The sequence below is a fragment of the Orcinus orca genome, chromosome 4 (assembly GCF_937001465.1).
Source record: "Orcinus orca chromosome 4, mOrcOrc1.1, whole genome shotgun sequence".
NCBI classification, from domain to species: domain Eukaryota; kingdom Metazoa; phylum Chordata; class Mammalia; order Artiodactyla; family Delphinidae; genus Orcinus; species Orcinus orca.
In genome coordinates this window covers 103,714,145-103,730,191 of record NC_064562.1, presented here as the reverse complement: position 1 = coordinate 103,730,191, position 16,047 = coordinate 103,714,145, and the positions used below count along the sequence as shown (strand labels likewise).

At 38.5% G+C, this 16,047-nt stretch overlaps 1 protein-coding gene and 1 long non-coding RNA gene across 3 annotated transcripts in view; one reads left to right on the top strand and one right to left on the bottom strand.

The window, feature by feature from the left end:
• Positions 1-13,264, bottom strand: part of DHX15 (DEAH-box helicase 15) — a 52,458-nt gene extending 39,194 nt beyond the window's left edge. Inside the window, exons 1-3 of the mRNA XM_004266199.4 lie at positions 13,023-13,264; positions 6,752-7,187; positions 3,397-3,590 (exon numbers count right to left, since the gene is read on the bottom strand). Coding sequence (XP_004266247.1) covers positions 3,397-3,590; positions 6,752-7,187; positions 13,023-13,093 — 701 coding nt within the window. The 5' untranslated portion in view covers positions 13,094-13,264. The remainder of the gene's footprint in view (positions 1-3,396; positions 3,591-6,751; positions 7,188-13,022) is intronic.
• A 138-nt stretch (positions 13,265-13,402) lies between these two features.
• Positions 13,403-16,047, top strand: part of LOC117200063 (uncharacterized) — a 55,569-nt gene continuing 52,924 nt past the window's right edge. For both annotated transcript variants that reach the window (XR_004481492.2, XR_004481491.2), the window contains exon 1: positions 13,403-13,712. This is a non-coding gene — a long non-coding RNA (uncharacterized LOC117200063). The remainder of the gene's footprint in view (positions 13,713-16,047) is intronic.

Genomic DNA, 16,047 nt, shown 5'->3' with positions numbered 1-16,047 from the left:
CATGGAAATGCTGATTCACACAAATGAGTTGGATACTTTAAATAATATGCAGACTACAGTGCCTTCAAGCAAAAAGTATGATTTTTTCCCCCTTCAGAAAATAAGTTTTTAAAAATGATGTTCCATGTGCCTAGAAAGATCTGCCTCTCTGTACCCCAATCCCTACTCCTGGCAAACCATTACTTTTAGTTCAGTCCTTGACTTAAAATTCTGCCTTCTCTTTTCTAGTCTCAACTGAATTCTCAAATGATGCTTTCCTATACACTCCAAAATTCTCTTTCAGAGCCTAATCATAATTTTAGATTTTATATTTACTTTTTTATTTGCTTTACGTAGACAGGAACCAGATTTACTACTATACCTAGTACTGCCCAACACACAGAAGGTACTCAATTATTAACTGACTGAATTAATAAGCATTACTGGATTCCCTCAATATCACAATCTCTCAGTAATTTGGCAGTTTGAGGGAAAAAAACAGAAAGGAAGCATACCACCTAAAATAACAGCGAAATTAGCTACTAAATTAATAACTTAAATATTATGATGTTTTCCCGAAAGTTCAAGACTACTAAACTGCTCTATTCCCTTAAAAGTTAACAGCTCCTTCACAAAGAATGAAGAATGGATTTCTTAAAATTTGTTACAAGTCCAACTACGAAGTGTTTAAAATCCTGTGCAAAACTGTTATCAACCTCTTCCTAATATTAAAATGAATTAAGATATTTTTCACTGACTCATCACAAATTTGGCAACTTAATCTTTCTGACTATTCTGGTCTTCTTATTGCTACCTCATGAGGTACCTCTCCCACTAATGTGCATTCCAAGATGGCCAAAGGAACATAAATATACTGCAAAAGAAATACTTTAGGGAGGGAAAAAAAAAAAAAGATGGGAGCAGGCAAACACACAACAAACAAAATATAAAAACATTTAGCAGTGGTGGTTTTGAAAAGTAACTTGTCTACTGGGACTGGATAGCTATTTAAGGCTAGTCTAACATACTGTGCACTAATTTACACTAGAGCCAATCCTCTAAAATAGCATAATATTAGACCTAGAACCTAGACATATATGTGTCCCAAACACTGAAGAAACTATCTTTGGACCATTAATCTGTATAAAGATGATTTAAAGATATAATTAGGCTAAAGTACTCTCAAACTTATTTAATTAGTAAACACGTATTTGTTCAGTATACACAACGAATGAGGAAGGGCATGGTTAAATTCTCAGCTCCTGAGACAGAATCTTTGTAAGTTAGTCCTCTTTACCATCCTTCTATGGGTGAAAATTAAAGGCTTCTTCTGGCTACACAGTAGATACATAAGCATTTTATATCTATATATGAAAATAGTTTATGGAGGGTACTGATAGTTGTCTGATGTATTCACTCTTCCTACCCAATTAACTATGTAACCGATCCTCGTTAAGTTAAAGCTTTAAATGTTTTGAACACTGGGTTCTCAAGAAATGAGTTGATAGATGACTATACAAAATACATACAGGGATTCGTAAGACACTGCACTTAATGAAGCACTTCCATTAGTTAAAACTACCACTAACCCTGTACTACTAGGATTTGATATCACTTAAAGATAATACCAAGTCAGCTTCTAGCTCTTCAGAAGATTCTAGAAGAAATTCCAATAAGCTTACCCTGTCAAGAATTAAAGTTTTTTAAATTTTATTATAGCCTCCAGAAACCATTCCATTAAAAAAATATCACAATGCCAAAGATACTTTCATTTTGAGCTATCATATGTTACTTGTCACTCCCTATTAACTGAACCAAAATCTTTCACAAGCATACACCTTTTAAAAGCCTACCACTTCCTACTACAAACATACACAACACACCTTCTGTCCCAACACTGCATGTAACTTTCTCATCTCCGAATTTCCAAATTCTGTTCCCCTGCTCAACTGTGGCTTTAAAAAAAAAAAATTCAATGCATACTGAATCAAATTTTAGAATATTATTCCTCCTAAAGGTGAGTAAAATCTGCCTTTTATTATCCTCAATTGCTTGACATTATCTAATCTTAAATAAAAAAATCATAAGTTAAGATTTTGCTTATGTAGTTTTTGTCAATTATATTGTAATTACAACCAACCAATAATGTGATTACACTAAACTAAAAAGATTTATTCAATGAAGATTAAGGTTTAAGCCAAAAACATGTCTCATAAAGTCATAAAGACAAGCTGAAGTAAACACCTAAGTTCAATTGCTATTAAAAATGAAACAATCTGAAGTTCTAATAAAACAGTATATCAAAGAAACTAAGAAATTGAAATGAAATTTGAGGGTAACAATGTTCTGATTATGGAAAAATTTTAAGTTGTGATATCACAGTTACATTTCAAGAAATCTTATCTTCGAGAGATGCATTGAAATATTTAGATGAAAGTGTATGATGCCTAGGATTTACTTCAAATTATATGGGACATATAAAAGGTTGAGATATGGATGAAATAAGATTGGCCAAGTTTGAAGATGCAAGACAAATAAACATGAGTTCATTACAGTATTATTCTACTTTTACATACATTTGAAGTTTTCTGTAAAATATATAGTTCCCCCCATAACACAGTATGTACCTCTGCCATCAAAGACTCATGTCACTGTCCATGTAACATTTTATTCCCAATTGTCTTTTAAAAACAACCTGAGGGAGAAGATTGTATCATGACAAGGAAATTGTTTTTAACAAATGATTGAAATGTCATACATACACAGAATAAACAAATTTTAAAAAGGGGAAGATTTTCAAAAGCATTACCATCAGGCAACAAACATCACTACTTACGCAGAATGGAAGTGTTAAGATGAAGATAAAAAACTAGGGAAATTAAAGAAAATGTTAGAAAAAAGATCAGTATGGTTGTCAATCATGTGCACCATGGTATAATGAAGAGGAACGAGGTCTTTGAGGAGACTCCAAGAGTATATCACAAGACAAAAGATTCCTCCTTTTAGCTCATAACATATGCATGGTAATAGCTGTACAGTTAACATTAAAAGCTCTCTCACCCAAATAAATCATACCCCTTCCCACACATCATTTGTTCTAAAAGTAACTGTCCTTTACTAAATATATCATTTTACTTTTCTATCATATTTAAATGATACAACATTTCACCTAAGATATTGCACCAAGTAACTAAAAAATCTGACCTTTGAACTTCAATGACCACTGAATAGCTATACATATATTACTACCAAGAAAAAGAATCCATATTAAAAAGTCATCTAGTAAGCATAAGAAGGTCTAATCTGGATTATTCTAAAGTCAGATGGCTTGAGACTCCACTAGCGAAGTCCCCTATCTAGTGGCAGAAAATAAAAACAGAGGGGAAAAAAGTGTTCATTTTTAAAGATAATACTTACTTAAGAATGGTTTTTGCACTACTGCAGTCTTCAAATCGAATGGAGTAACCAACTTCCTGGCCCAACATCACATCCATTTCATCAGCAACTCTCTGGGCCACACTCATTGCAGCCACTCTCCTGGGTTGGGTACAGGCAACTCCTCTTTTGGGTCCTGGTAATGATCGCATGTACTCCACACACCACTGTGGAATCTATCAAGTAATTTCACATTTAAATTAATTCTACTCTGCCTGTGCATCAGGTATATTTAACATGAAGTGTTTTATCTCATTCTAATAATTTAAAACAAAATTCAATTTAGGCACACCACAAATTATTACTTATGACTTATAATAGCATGAGCTCTCCAAGCCAAGGAAGGGTCATGTATAACACTGATATGTCATAACTGTACTCCTCAGTGAGCTAGGTCCACTGAGGCTTTGCTGAACATGCTCTATGGTGTCAGTGTTCCACCACCAAGCATTTCTCTCTGCACTGGAAAAATTCCAACTTATGAAAATTCTACTTCATAACAAATGTTAGTTCCCAAAAATATTCTAAGAAACTGTAACTTAAATTCCTATACAATTTAAGTTACAAATTCAGCTCATACTTGGTAAGCCAGCAGAATCTAACTCCTATCCTTCTCCCCTCAGAAGTATGCACAATGGAAACACCTTAGGTACATCTTAAAAGTTAATTTTAGTTAACTATCAAACTCAAATTCAATAGGACCTATAGAAGCAGCAACAGCACTTCCCTGAAGGAGGGAAATGAAGGGTAAACAAGGGAAAAAAAAAAAAAAAAAAGACCAACAAGCATAAGTAGTTGGTTGTTGCCATGATGACACTGCATTTCCTAGCTGTTCCATTATCAATAGAAACTAAGATATTTGATAATTTAATGGTTCTTCTCTACTCACTTACCTGTGAAAGAACCATGGGAAAAATCTAAGTGCTTACTACATTAAATTGGAATCCACTCCTACAAGAAGGACATGATGGATCTCCATCAAAGCCTCCAAAAGCCTAACAGATTTTAATGCTACAGGAAAAGTGGCATTTTTTTGGTATAGGATTTGTACAGTGATATTTGAAGAATACTAGTTGTACTATTACTACTTTTTTTTTTTTTTTTTTTGTGGTACACGGGCCTCTCACTGTTGTGGCCTCTCCCGTTGAGAAGCACAGGCTCCGGACGCGCAGGCTCAGCAGCCATGGCTCACGGGCCCAGCTGCTCCGCGGCATGTGGGATCTTCCCAGACCGGGGCACGAACCCGTGTCCCCCGCGTTGGCAGGCGGACTCTCAACCACTGCGCCACCAGGAAAGCCCTATTACTACATTTTAGTTAGGTTCCTTCTGCAATTTTGTTTGGAGAATTTCACTTTCTGATAGGCACAAAAAGATAACCAAAAATGGCTAACTATTCTTAATGGTTTTGAGTCAAAGTTTAATAGGAGTATGTGGAAAAAGCATTTGCATGAAATTCACTATTTACAGTTGTTTCCCTTTGAATACCCCAAATCCCTGCAATCCTAGGTATCCATGTACCTTAAGTATTAAAAAAAAAAAAAAAAAACTAATCCAAAAAATCACAAATCTTGTTTTGCGTTCACCTGCCCTTCTTCTCCACTAACTGCTACTAAATAAACTCATCTCTGAAATAAGGTTAATCATATAAGACCACAGAAGAGCAGTATGAAATAAATATAACTTTGGCTATGAGACAAAGGGACAGAGTTTTAAATACTGAACCCACCTATATCTACAGTGTAACCTAGGGCAACCCACTAAACCTCTCATAAATCAAAGCCTCATTTTGCTCATCTGTAAAATGGTGATTAACAACTTCCTTGCATGGCTGTTGAAAAACTTAAATGAGATAATACAAACTACATAGTGCCTGGCTTTACCCAATTGCTGACTAAATGGGTGCTATTAATACTACACAAACTAGATAAACCAGTTGAAATAATTATTAAAAATATAATATTAATAAGCTTAGAGTTATATCTTTTCATGTATTCTTTAAATTTCCATAAGGTGATAAAAATAAACCAACAGTTTTAGCTTCTAACATCAGCATTACATTTCCTCCGTTTAAAAAGAAAAACCATACTTAGGCTCAGTCTTATATTATATAACAAAAGCCTCCAATCTGGGTTGCTATTGTAGCCTTCAAAATGTCTCCATGAAATACTCAAATTGACAGACTTGTGGCATTGTGTAACTTAAATTATACACATACAGGATAACCTGTACATGTAGTATGCTCAAATCTAAACATGTTCACAGGTACATAAACATGGAAAATCAGGCCCATAGGAAACACAGCAATTATTTCTGCGTGATAAGTAATTATTAAATTCATTTCAACACTTTCCTGAATTTTCCAAATTTTCTACAATAGCCAGGGGCTGCTATTTTTGTAAAATCTAAGAAATTTTCTGATGGATCAGGCTCAAGCATCTGAAAATGAAAATATGGTTACCTCGCTCATAGCAAGAAAATGCAAATTAAAAATTACACTGAAATACCATTTTTCTCCTGTCAGATTTGCAAAAGTTCAAGTTCAGTAGTACACTCTAGTGGTTTCCCACATATGCTCTCATACATACTCACGGAACGGTAAACTGATACGTTCCCTATAGAAGGCTATTTGGCTGTACGTTCCACAACTATAATCCATCTTCTGACCCAATAATTTCTACTTCTGAGAATTTATCCTAAAGATATACTTGCCCATGAAAAACAACCATGAGAAGCAGCCTAAATGTCTATAACATGGGCCTAGTAAATAATGGTTCATCCATGTTTGAAAAATATCCTAAATATATTTCTAATACAACACTAACATGTGTGTTTAGTTCAGGGGTGGGGAGGACGGGGACACTATTGGATGGAGGTCACAAGTAAAAAGACTTTACTTAGCTCTTCTATTTTTTTTTTTAAAGAATAGATAATATTCACATAGTTCAAAACAATTATAAAAACAAAGAAATGAAAATGACAAAAACAAAACCACTCCAATGGTTCAGCTCTCTCCACCCAAGCACTGGAAAACAAACCTTGTGCCTCCAAATATGTACCACCCCAGATTCAAAGTGGGTGGGAGAGTATCACTGCCATAATTTACATAATAAAACTGGAAAAAAACAGCACCGCTGTTTTTCCAAAGAGACTCAGGAAAACAGGTACTCCCTACAGGATTCCAACTCCATAAGTCACTAAAAGTTGCTAAACATAAAAGCAGCTATGCTTCAAAAAGTTCTGACAGACAGCCAATGAGAATAACCACCAGAACCAAATACGCAACATTTAGTAAACATAAACATTAATGAAGTACGTACTGTGGTATTCAATAACTCACCTGTGTTGTTTTACCAGACCCAGTCTCACCAACAAGTACAAAGGATTGATGTCTAACCAGAATATCTGTAAACCTATCCTTGTACTCCCAAACAGGGAGCTGAAGCCGTTTCTTCAGAATATCATAGTATCGAGGCGTATGGGGTAAGTTGGTAAATGGATTAATGCACTGTGGAAGTGATGTGTGTCCTGCATGTCCGGTGTGTGTAGAATGAGCAGAATGTGTTGAATGTGCTGAATGTGCCGAGTGGGTTGAGTGAGCTGAATGGGAAGCTTTTAAAGGTGGTAATCCAGCACTGATAAGCATAGCATTCGTGGAAGCTCGCAATTCTTTCTCCTTTTCTTTCTCCCTCTCCCGCTCTCTATCTCCTCTATCTCGTTCTCGTTCCCGATCTTTAGACCGATCTTCACGATCACGGTCACGATCTCGATCCTTCCTAAAAAAAAAAAAATTTATAACTCAGATTCCAAATTTTATGCAAAATGTTCATAGCGGCGTTATAGTCACAAGAAAGTAAAATGTCCAACAACCAAATAAACTGATATAAAACTCGAAGTATCAGAAACAATGAAAAAGAACTTGTAATCAAGGATCCTCCATGCCTTATCCATAAACATCTTTCCCTTCCTTAATGATGCTTCAAATTCTATTAAGGAACAGTCTCTTTCCACCTTTAGCCATTCTGCATGTAAAATCCTTTCCTTCTTAGAAATTAAAAACTGAGGGCAGTGTGGGAAAAAGGTAGGGACAAATTAGGCAAAAAGAGAATGGCATCAGAGTCTTTCCCAGATTCTCCTTCAGGTTACATGAAAAGGTATTTTCACACTGAAAGTATGTTCAAAATTTAGCAAGAACTAAGTCTTTTATTGCTTCTGGCCTCAAAGACAATTCCACCTCACATTACAGTAATACAAACAAAATTCAGCACAAAATTCCGAGTTAAAGAATTAGCAAGTTTATTTTCCTAAGTTAACGCTTTCCAAATTTTGTTCAAAATGCATATATTGCTCTGTAAGGAAAACTAAAACTTTTTATTCTTGTTTTCATTGTTTACTCTTGCATGTATCCTTAACAGCAATAGTAAAAAACACTGGAAGTACTTTGTAAAACCTATGTATACTTTGATCATCCATAAAGGAAAAGTAGCTCATTTAAAAACAAGCTTCACTGAACACTATTAAGTTGTTTAAAATGTTTAAATTATGCAGATGACCACCATATTAACCTTAGGTCATTTAGCCAATTCCAGCATCTACTTCTAGATACTAGAGATGATCCCTAACCAGTAAGAATTTTAAAATTATCTGTACTTATTCATTTTACTAATCTAGTTTATTTCAGACTAAATCCTATAGCAGACAAATGTGCCACAAGGTGTTTGGACTCATTTGAAATAGTGAGGCAACTTGGAACCATGACACAAGCTGCTAAACATGTCATTGTTCCTTATCCATAACACACACAAGACATACAAATTTCCCATGCCCCAATTATCAGTAGCAGACTAGGGAAGACCATTCATTCTGATGTAATGGCAAATCAGCTGGGCAACAGTTACTCCCCTTCGTAGAATACAGCTAAAATGCTGAGCCCAGCATGAGTTAGGATGGTTCCCCAATTACAAAAATGGTAAGCTGACCAATTATATTTGATATTGTCCCTTCTAAAATAAATAATTCTATTCCACAGGAACTTGCCTAAATAGAGAAAAGCCTTATTATATGTTCACAAATATTCATACACACATATATTTTTTACATATATATACTCTTTTCATGTATGTATATATAAAAAGCTATTCTCCCTTCCCCCAACCCAATGTTCACCTTCTACAGAATTACAGGACATACAAGCTAGGATCGGAGCTTCTCATCCCATGTGGCATAAAGAGAAAGAAATCAAAGGAACCTAAAGGATAACCTACTCAGCATACAAACTGAAGTCCCACAACTCAGAACTTAAGCTTCCTGGCCTATCTTCGCAATATACCATCAACCATCCTTTCTTTGCTTCTCTCATTCTGCTCCAGTTTAACGTGCTTGTAATTAAATAAGTATTTGCACAGCTCCAAAATGTAAATGAGAAAAAGTTTACAACAGGATAGATAGATACGTGTCCAGCAAAGTGAGAAGCACTGTAGTCAGGAATGGATTCAAAGACTAGACATTTTATAGTTCATAGAACATAAAGAATCCTTAAAGAACATCTGGTCTAAATAATACATGTTTTTCAAGGGCCTACTTCACCAGAAACTTTATTACCAAAAATAACTGCAACAGAGGAAGCATAAAATACATTCTGAAGACACAAAGATTAACTGCTGACCATGAATTGGGGTTTAACTCTAATATAAGAGTAAAAGGAGCATGAGCACCTAGATCACAGTTGCATAACCACTGGAAAGGTATAAGCCTCAATTTACTAATCTGCAAAGCAAGAAGTATTAATAAAATAGTCTCTTAGATTAAAATTAGAAAGCAAATTCAATCACCTAGAAATGTTGCCTGTGATTCCAACTACCCACCTTCAACAGGAAAGGGAAGATAAAAATTAGGGTCAGTGGGGGGGGGGGGCCTCAAACCCACTGCTTCATAAATATATGCAGAATATTGTGTATATGCATGTTTTCTTTTTTAAACAGGCACCTTTATTATAAAGGAGTTTGTTACTTAGAAGATTTACTAATCGAGGTATAATGCTTAAAAAACTAATTATCAAAGCAGTGATCACTTAGCCACAATAATGGCAGGGAGAGACACAACAGGACACATTTGTTTAGCACGTGGTTCAGTATTTTATCTCAGCTTAATCCTGGCTCAACACTTAAGCTATATGACCACATTTATTTCTTTCCTCATCTTTAAAAAGCTCTTGTGGGGTACTGCAAGGGTTAAATGAGTTAATATATGTAATGTGCTTAAAGTAGTGCCTGGAACATAATAAATGCCCAATAAACATTGGTTATCATTTATTTTTTAAATTTAAAACACCACGTTAAAATTCTACATGGAGTAACAGAAACTAAAGAAATGCTAATGAAGATGTAAACTGGTTATCAAAATCAGAGTATTTTAAACAAGCATTGATTTTAATCTGGTAATCTCACTTTCAGAGACTTCTAGGGATATAAGTACACATAAGGATGTTCATCACACTTTTCACTTGTAAGACTAGGAAACTACCAAAACGTCAGTGAACAGGAAATTGGTTAAATAAGTTATGATACCCCTTTACAAGTGGAATACTATGCAGCCAATGAAAAGAATAATGGATATCCATTCCACAGTTTATAAAGTATTTCTGGGTGAATTTAAAGAAATCAAAGCACAAATAATACATATTAAAAGATTCTACTGGTATCAAATAGGATACCTGTGAATAAATATGCAGAGATCTAAAAAAATTTTCATCAAGGGATTAAATAAAGATGGGGATGAAGATTTCTGATAATTTTTTTCCCTTTTCTTTATATCTTTACGAATGGACGTTTCTTGTGTTCCCTGGGGCAAGTTACTTAACCTCATCACAGAACTGCAGTGAAAACCTGTTTATAAAGCACCTGAAAGTTTTGGGAACACTGTACGTACGTTATCTTATCTATGTTTCACATTTTTAACCGAGAAAATTCTTATCAGGCAGTAATATCAGAAACTAACATCAAAGTGAAAAATGTCCCTGTTTTCAAAATTTTTTTCCATACTTCAACATTAAGTTGTCTTTTGGTTAATAATTTTACACAGAAAATGTTGTGGGAAAAATGGAAAAAGGAATAAGGTCAATATGTAACAGAAACCTTCAACTTCTTTACCTGTTTCCAAACTTAAAATATAGCAAGAGTAAATAAAGCCATATATAGTTTGGGAGCATGAATTTGAGTAAAATCTCTCACTTAATTACCTTCCCTTCTGAGTAGCGGGGAAAATGGGACATCCATGTTTGGCAGTGGAGTTCACAAGACTGACAGGCCTACCCTCTCATGTAAAACCACCTGCTACTTAGCAGGGCTTTAAAAAAAGAAAAGAAAAATCTGCAAGATTGCATGACAGTCAACAAATTATTTTGTTGACTTTTTAAATTATTAAATATGGAAAAAAAAAACCCTAAGCACTAATAAACACTCCAAGCCCACTGCTAAAGAAAGTTCTATCAGAAATGACATTCAGGTGACACAGAAATGAGTATACAAATGTCCCTCCAAAATATCTCAGAACTTGAGCTTTATTCCAAAGATGAACTCTCGTTCATTTACAGGTAGATGTCATATATAATATCCAAGAGAATCAAAAGGTCACCACCAAAGACTTAAAAAGTCCACATTTTTACTAAGGATGTCGGATTTGCAAGGAAAGGGGAACAAACCCATGTACATATCATGGGCCCACTAATCCCCCAAAAAGCATTTAAATGGTGCACATACACACAAATATTAGTAAGTGAATTCATTCCTTCCCCGTATATTTTTTTCCAATCTGAATTCTGTGAGAGGCATTAGTTGCATCTTAGCCAGATGACAAGCAATTTATTTTTGCTTCACAGGAACAAAGAACCAAGTGTTCCCTACTTTACCAACCCATTGTAAATGTCATTAAAATAGGCTGTAATGACTCTTAACTACAGTCACAGTCTGTGTGCTGTACTGGAAAAAGCAAGAGGCTAAGATTGAAAATTAAAAGATCAAGGTTCTAGATCCACCTGTAAACTGTAAGGTTGCACAAGCCACCTTAACAACTCTGGGTCTCCATTTCTCATCCCTCGAGTGGAGCCGAGTATACGCTCTTTAAAGTCACTTCCAGCTCTAAGGAGCCTGTGACTTGTAGCTCAAATGTGCTCAAGTTCTGCTGTGTGTGTTGGGGTCAGGGAGAGAAAGCTGACACAGAACACTGTAAACTAAAAAATGTACACGATTAAACTGTTATATATTTATGCTTTCCATATTCAATATACGGAAAGCCACCAAAAAGTATACCCTATCCTGGCTTATACTCCTCAGACACAGACACCTCAATCAACCGAAAGGAAGGACTCTGAGTGAACAAAAGTTATACAGACTTGACACAGTGATTCTGCACACGTACACACACACTAAAATGCAAAATTATGCAAAGTATTGAAGATATTCAGACTTTCATGTCTCTGCCTGAATTATCCAAATAAACCTCTGTACTTCAGGAACGAAAAGTACACACTGGACAAGAAATGATTTTGATGCAATTGCTAAGGTTAACTGTTAAATTCCTCTGCACCTTTAAGAAAAGGTAAGTAGAAAGGAATCTGAAACACCACGGGCGTGGTCTACTTCAACTCCCAAGCAACCTCCCGACAGGCGATACTTTGCCGTAAACACTAAAAACTTTTGAAAAGGGTCTTCTCGTTTCAAAAGCTACCTAGGAACGAGGGCCGGGGAGGGACACAGAAAACAAGAATTTATTGGAAAAAAAGAATGCCTTCTAATTGCTATCCCGGGGATGCCCAATAACTACTGTTTTGGCCAAAGCAGGAAATAAAGGAGATGGCGGGAGCGTGGGCAGAGAGCGGAAGTTTGCCTAGTATCTACTTTGAAGTGTTTGAATGGACCGAGGCACGCACTCTCCCGCCAAAGTATAAACTCCGCGTCTCCAAACCACCAGCCCTCCAGCCCATCAGGTATACTCCACATTTTCCTTTCTCCCGGCTGGCCCTCTACTCTCCCCTCCCCCGAGAACTCCGCGTCCGCACGCCTCACTCTACTCTCAGCACCTCCACCCCAGCCTCCACAAGAATCCCCGCGCTTCGCTCACTTTCCGGCCTCCGCTTCTCCCCTTGCTGGGCGCCCAGCCGCCCCCCAAGGTCCTCTCCCCGACCCCGCTGGCTGAGAAGTACCTGGTGCCCTTGGAAACGATTACTCCCGCCGCGCCCTCCCCCACCCTCTCCCCAGGCTCCAGGCCTTACCAGGAGCCCAGGCCACGAGGTCCGCGGTTCCCTCCCGTCCGCTCCCCTCGAAGTGACTCTTGCTCGACTCCGCCCGGGGAGGAGGCACCCTACTGGCCACGACAGGCCTCTCCGCTCTCCCGACTGGGCCGGGCGGCCACCGCGCCACTCAGCTCCCCGCGCCCTTGCTGGGCCGAACGCCTGGGGGTCCGCTCTCCCGCGCCCCGCCGCCAGTGACCCGAGCCCAGAAGAAAACAAAAGAGTCAGGGCCCGTGGCCCGCTCGGCCTAGCCCTCCCTGGCCCGCTCCCGGCCGGGACCCCAACAAAGCCTGAGCCCCTGCCTCGCGCCCCCGGCCTGGCTTACCCATCGGTCCCCGCACGCTTCTTGCCGGAGGGGTAATCCTCCCCCAGGTCCAACCGGTGTCGCTTAGACATCTTCGGACTCTTCGAGCGGGTGGTTACGAAGGAAGAAAAAAAGAGAACCTAGCGGCTCTATCGGTGCGGTCGAAGGCAGCTACAAAACTCTGGAGGACCCCCACCCCTCCCGCTACAACAGCCTACACCGTGCGGCCGGAACCAGGAGCTAAAATGGCGGCGGCGATGAGGGCTGGGCCTGCGCGCGCGCTTCCGCGGTATGCTGTGCGTGCGTGCGTGCGTACGTGCGTGCGTGCGTGCGTACGTGGTGCGCGCGCACGCATAGGAGGCGGGAACTCAAGCCCCGCCCACCGCCTCGTTGACCCGCCCTTATTCCGCCCTCCGCCTGGCCGGCACTTCCCGCCCTCTGGGCGGGTGCTAGGCGGGTTGGGTCCTTGGCCCCTTCACGGCCCTCCGATTTAGGAAATTGAGAGAAGAGGAAGTCTAATGCTAGTTAGGAAATCCTAGCCATCTGTATTACCCTGGCATTAGGGGAATCTGAGACCCACAGAGGTTGAAAAACTAATCGAGATTATACAGCTGATAAGGGACAGAGCCAGGACTGGTACCCAACTAAAACTCCTGATCTAGCACTTGAAGCCACTGACCAGACATTCTCAACTGCAGTGGGAAAACTGAGGTGAGAAAATGTCAAGACTTACCAAAATGCATTTTGCCTTTTTTTTTTATGTTTATTTTATACTATAGTTGATTTAACATTTTGCCTCTTTTTACCAAGCACGGACAGATTGCACTCAACCTATTGATGTTTTTACTGGAATAGGGAAAATTGGCAGTAAGGGCATAACTTTTTCCTGTGTGCATATTATGTGCTTCCACGCTGTTAACCCTACTTCTATTCTCATTCTTACAGTAACCCTGCAAAGTAGGTGTTATTTAATAGATGTGAACACCAAGACTGAGAGAGGTTATGTCACACAGCCATTAGGGCTGTCCCTAAAGCCATAGCAAATTGTTGGGATAGAATGACTTTATGACTTTTGTGACTCTCTCCCCCCAGAACCTATCTGCTTGCTCAGTTGCATTCATTCCCAGAAAAGCACACAAGAAAAAGATCTGTGAACCAGCCCAAGCCGGGTGATCTATGTAGTTTGCGCAGTGGTCATTTGGATGCCCTGGAAGACCATATTAGGGTTCTTATCCAGTCCTCAGAATTGCAATCTCTAAGGTTAAATACAACTCTACAATTACAGCTTATAAAGAGAATTCTTTTATTTTTTTTTGTACAAAATCCACATTCCAAAGTCAGCCCAAAGAAAAGTGAGTATCTTCACTTACAAAATACCCAGTATAACTTTCTACCCTAAAAGTACATTAACAGCATATTGACTTTTGTTGGAGATTATGATGTATAATCACTGAATTGTAAACCTGGAAGGGTTTCCAGCTGATCTTCTCTTTCTGCTTCATTTTCCAAATGAGGAAATCTAAGCCCTGTGATGACCAGGTTCACCAGTTAGTGTCAATGTCAGAATTAAAATCCAGATTTCACTCTCACATTTCCAGGCTCAGGTCTCCAGGTTCCCAGTTTGAGGGATACTATAAAGTGCTCTAAAATTTTGGAGAAACAATGAAGGAAAAGCTTAGAATTCTACCTGCAGAAATGCTCCACCCTAAGAGGCATCAGCCTGTCATAAATGTGCAAGGAAACTTGGTAAAGGAGGAACTGAAATCAAAGTGATAAGACTTCTTCCTTGGGTCTAGTGTATATCTAAAGAAAACTGTAACCTAATCAATTGTGTTGTGACCTGAATGACTGAAGAGAGGCTGTATTTCTCTAAAGATAGTGGCCTTTCTGGAATCTACAACAGGGGAGCAAAGGGCCAGAATCTGCCAGGATGTTTACACTCTCTGTGAGGAGGGATAGAGTTCTGGATCTGAATGACTCACCCTGGATTTTCAGGCAGAATGGTCCCTAGAATAGAGAAGAGCTATCCACCAGCTCCCCTACAGCTTCCCAGAAATGTTGCCAGAGGAGATTTCCTTTACTCTTACTCTACCAGACAACTCTCCAGTCTATTATTTGGTCTATGGCATGACTTTACTCACCTACAGGGAATGTCTTACGCAGCTAACCAGCTCCAGGTGTCAAGCCAGAGGTGTCTCCCAACCTAACTTAATAAATAATATTAGCTAACACATATAACACACACATATACTGGGTCCCACAAACTGTTTCTTATATATATTAACCTATCAGATCCTTACAGAACTTTAAGCTGGGTGCTATGAGTTAGACATGTTTACAGGTGAGGAAACTGGTGCACCAAGAAGCTGAGTATTATGGCCAAGATGACAGTTTTGGATTCATCCCGGTGCTTAAGGGGTACACGGTAGTGCTGCTGATAAATAGGTATTCTTATTCCACATTATTCTCCTAGGGTTTGGTTATTGAGGATAAGTTTCCCCAGTCAGACAGACTCAATGTGAAATGATAAGTTTCTACATTGTCAAAGGGGAGGACGCGTTTACAGAGCTCTCAATGAACGGGTCAGGATTTAAAAGACTTGAACCCACTCTGTCTCCAGAGCCACATGATTAACCACTGCACTTTGTCACTATTATCTATGCCTTAATTACTTCATTTACTTATTCACTCAACAAATATTTATTAAACTCCCATGTCAGGCATTGAGTTAAGTGCTGGGAAAAAGAGAAGAACAAAATAGCCATCGTTCCTGCCTTTATGACACTTATCAGAGGGAGAGAGGCAGGCATTAAACAGATAAATACACAGGTAACTATATCTGGTAAGTGTTTTTAGGCCATGCAAAGGGAACAGACACTGAGAGAGCATATAACAAGTGGCCCTTATCTAGAGTGAAGGTTAGGGAAGACCTCTCTGAGAAAGGGACATTTAAACAAAGACAAGAATAAGCAGTACAAATTGGTCAGTCAAAGAGGTAAGAAAGCATTTCCAAGCAGAGGAAGCAGCCTGTGCAAAGGCCCTGAAA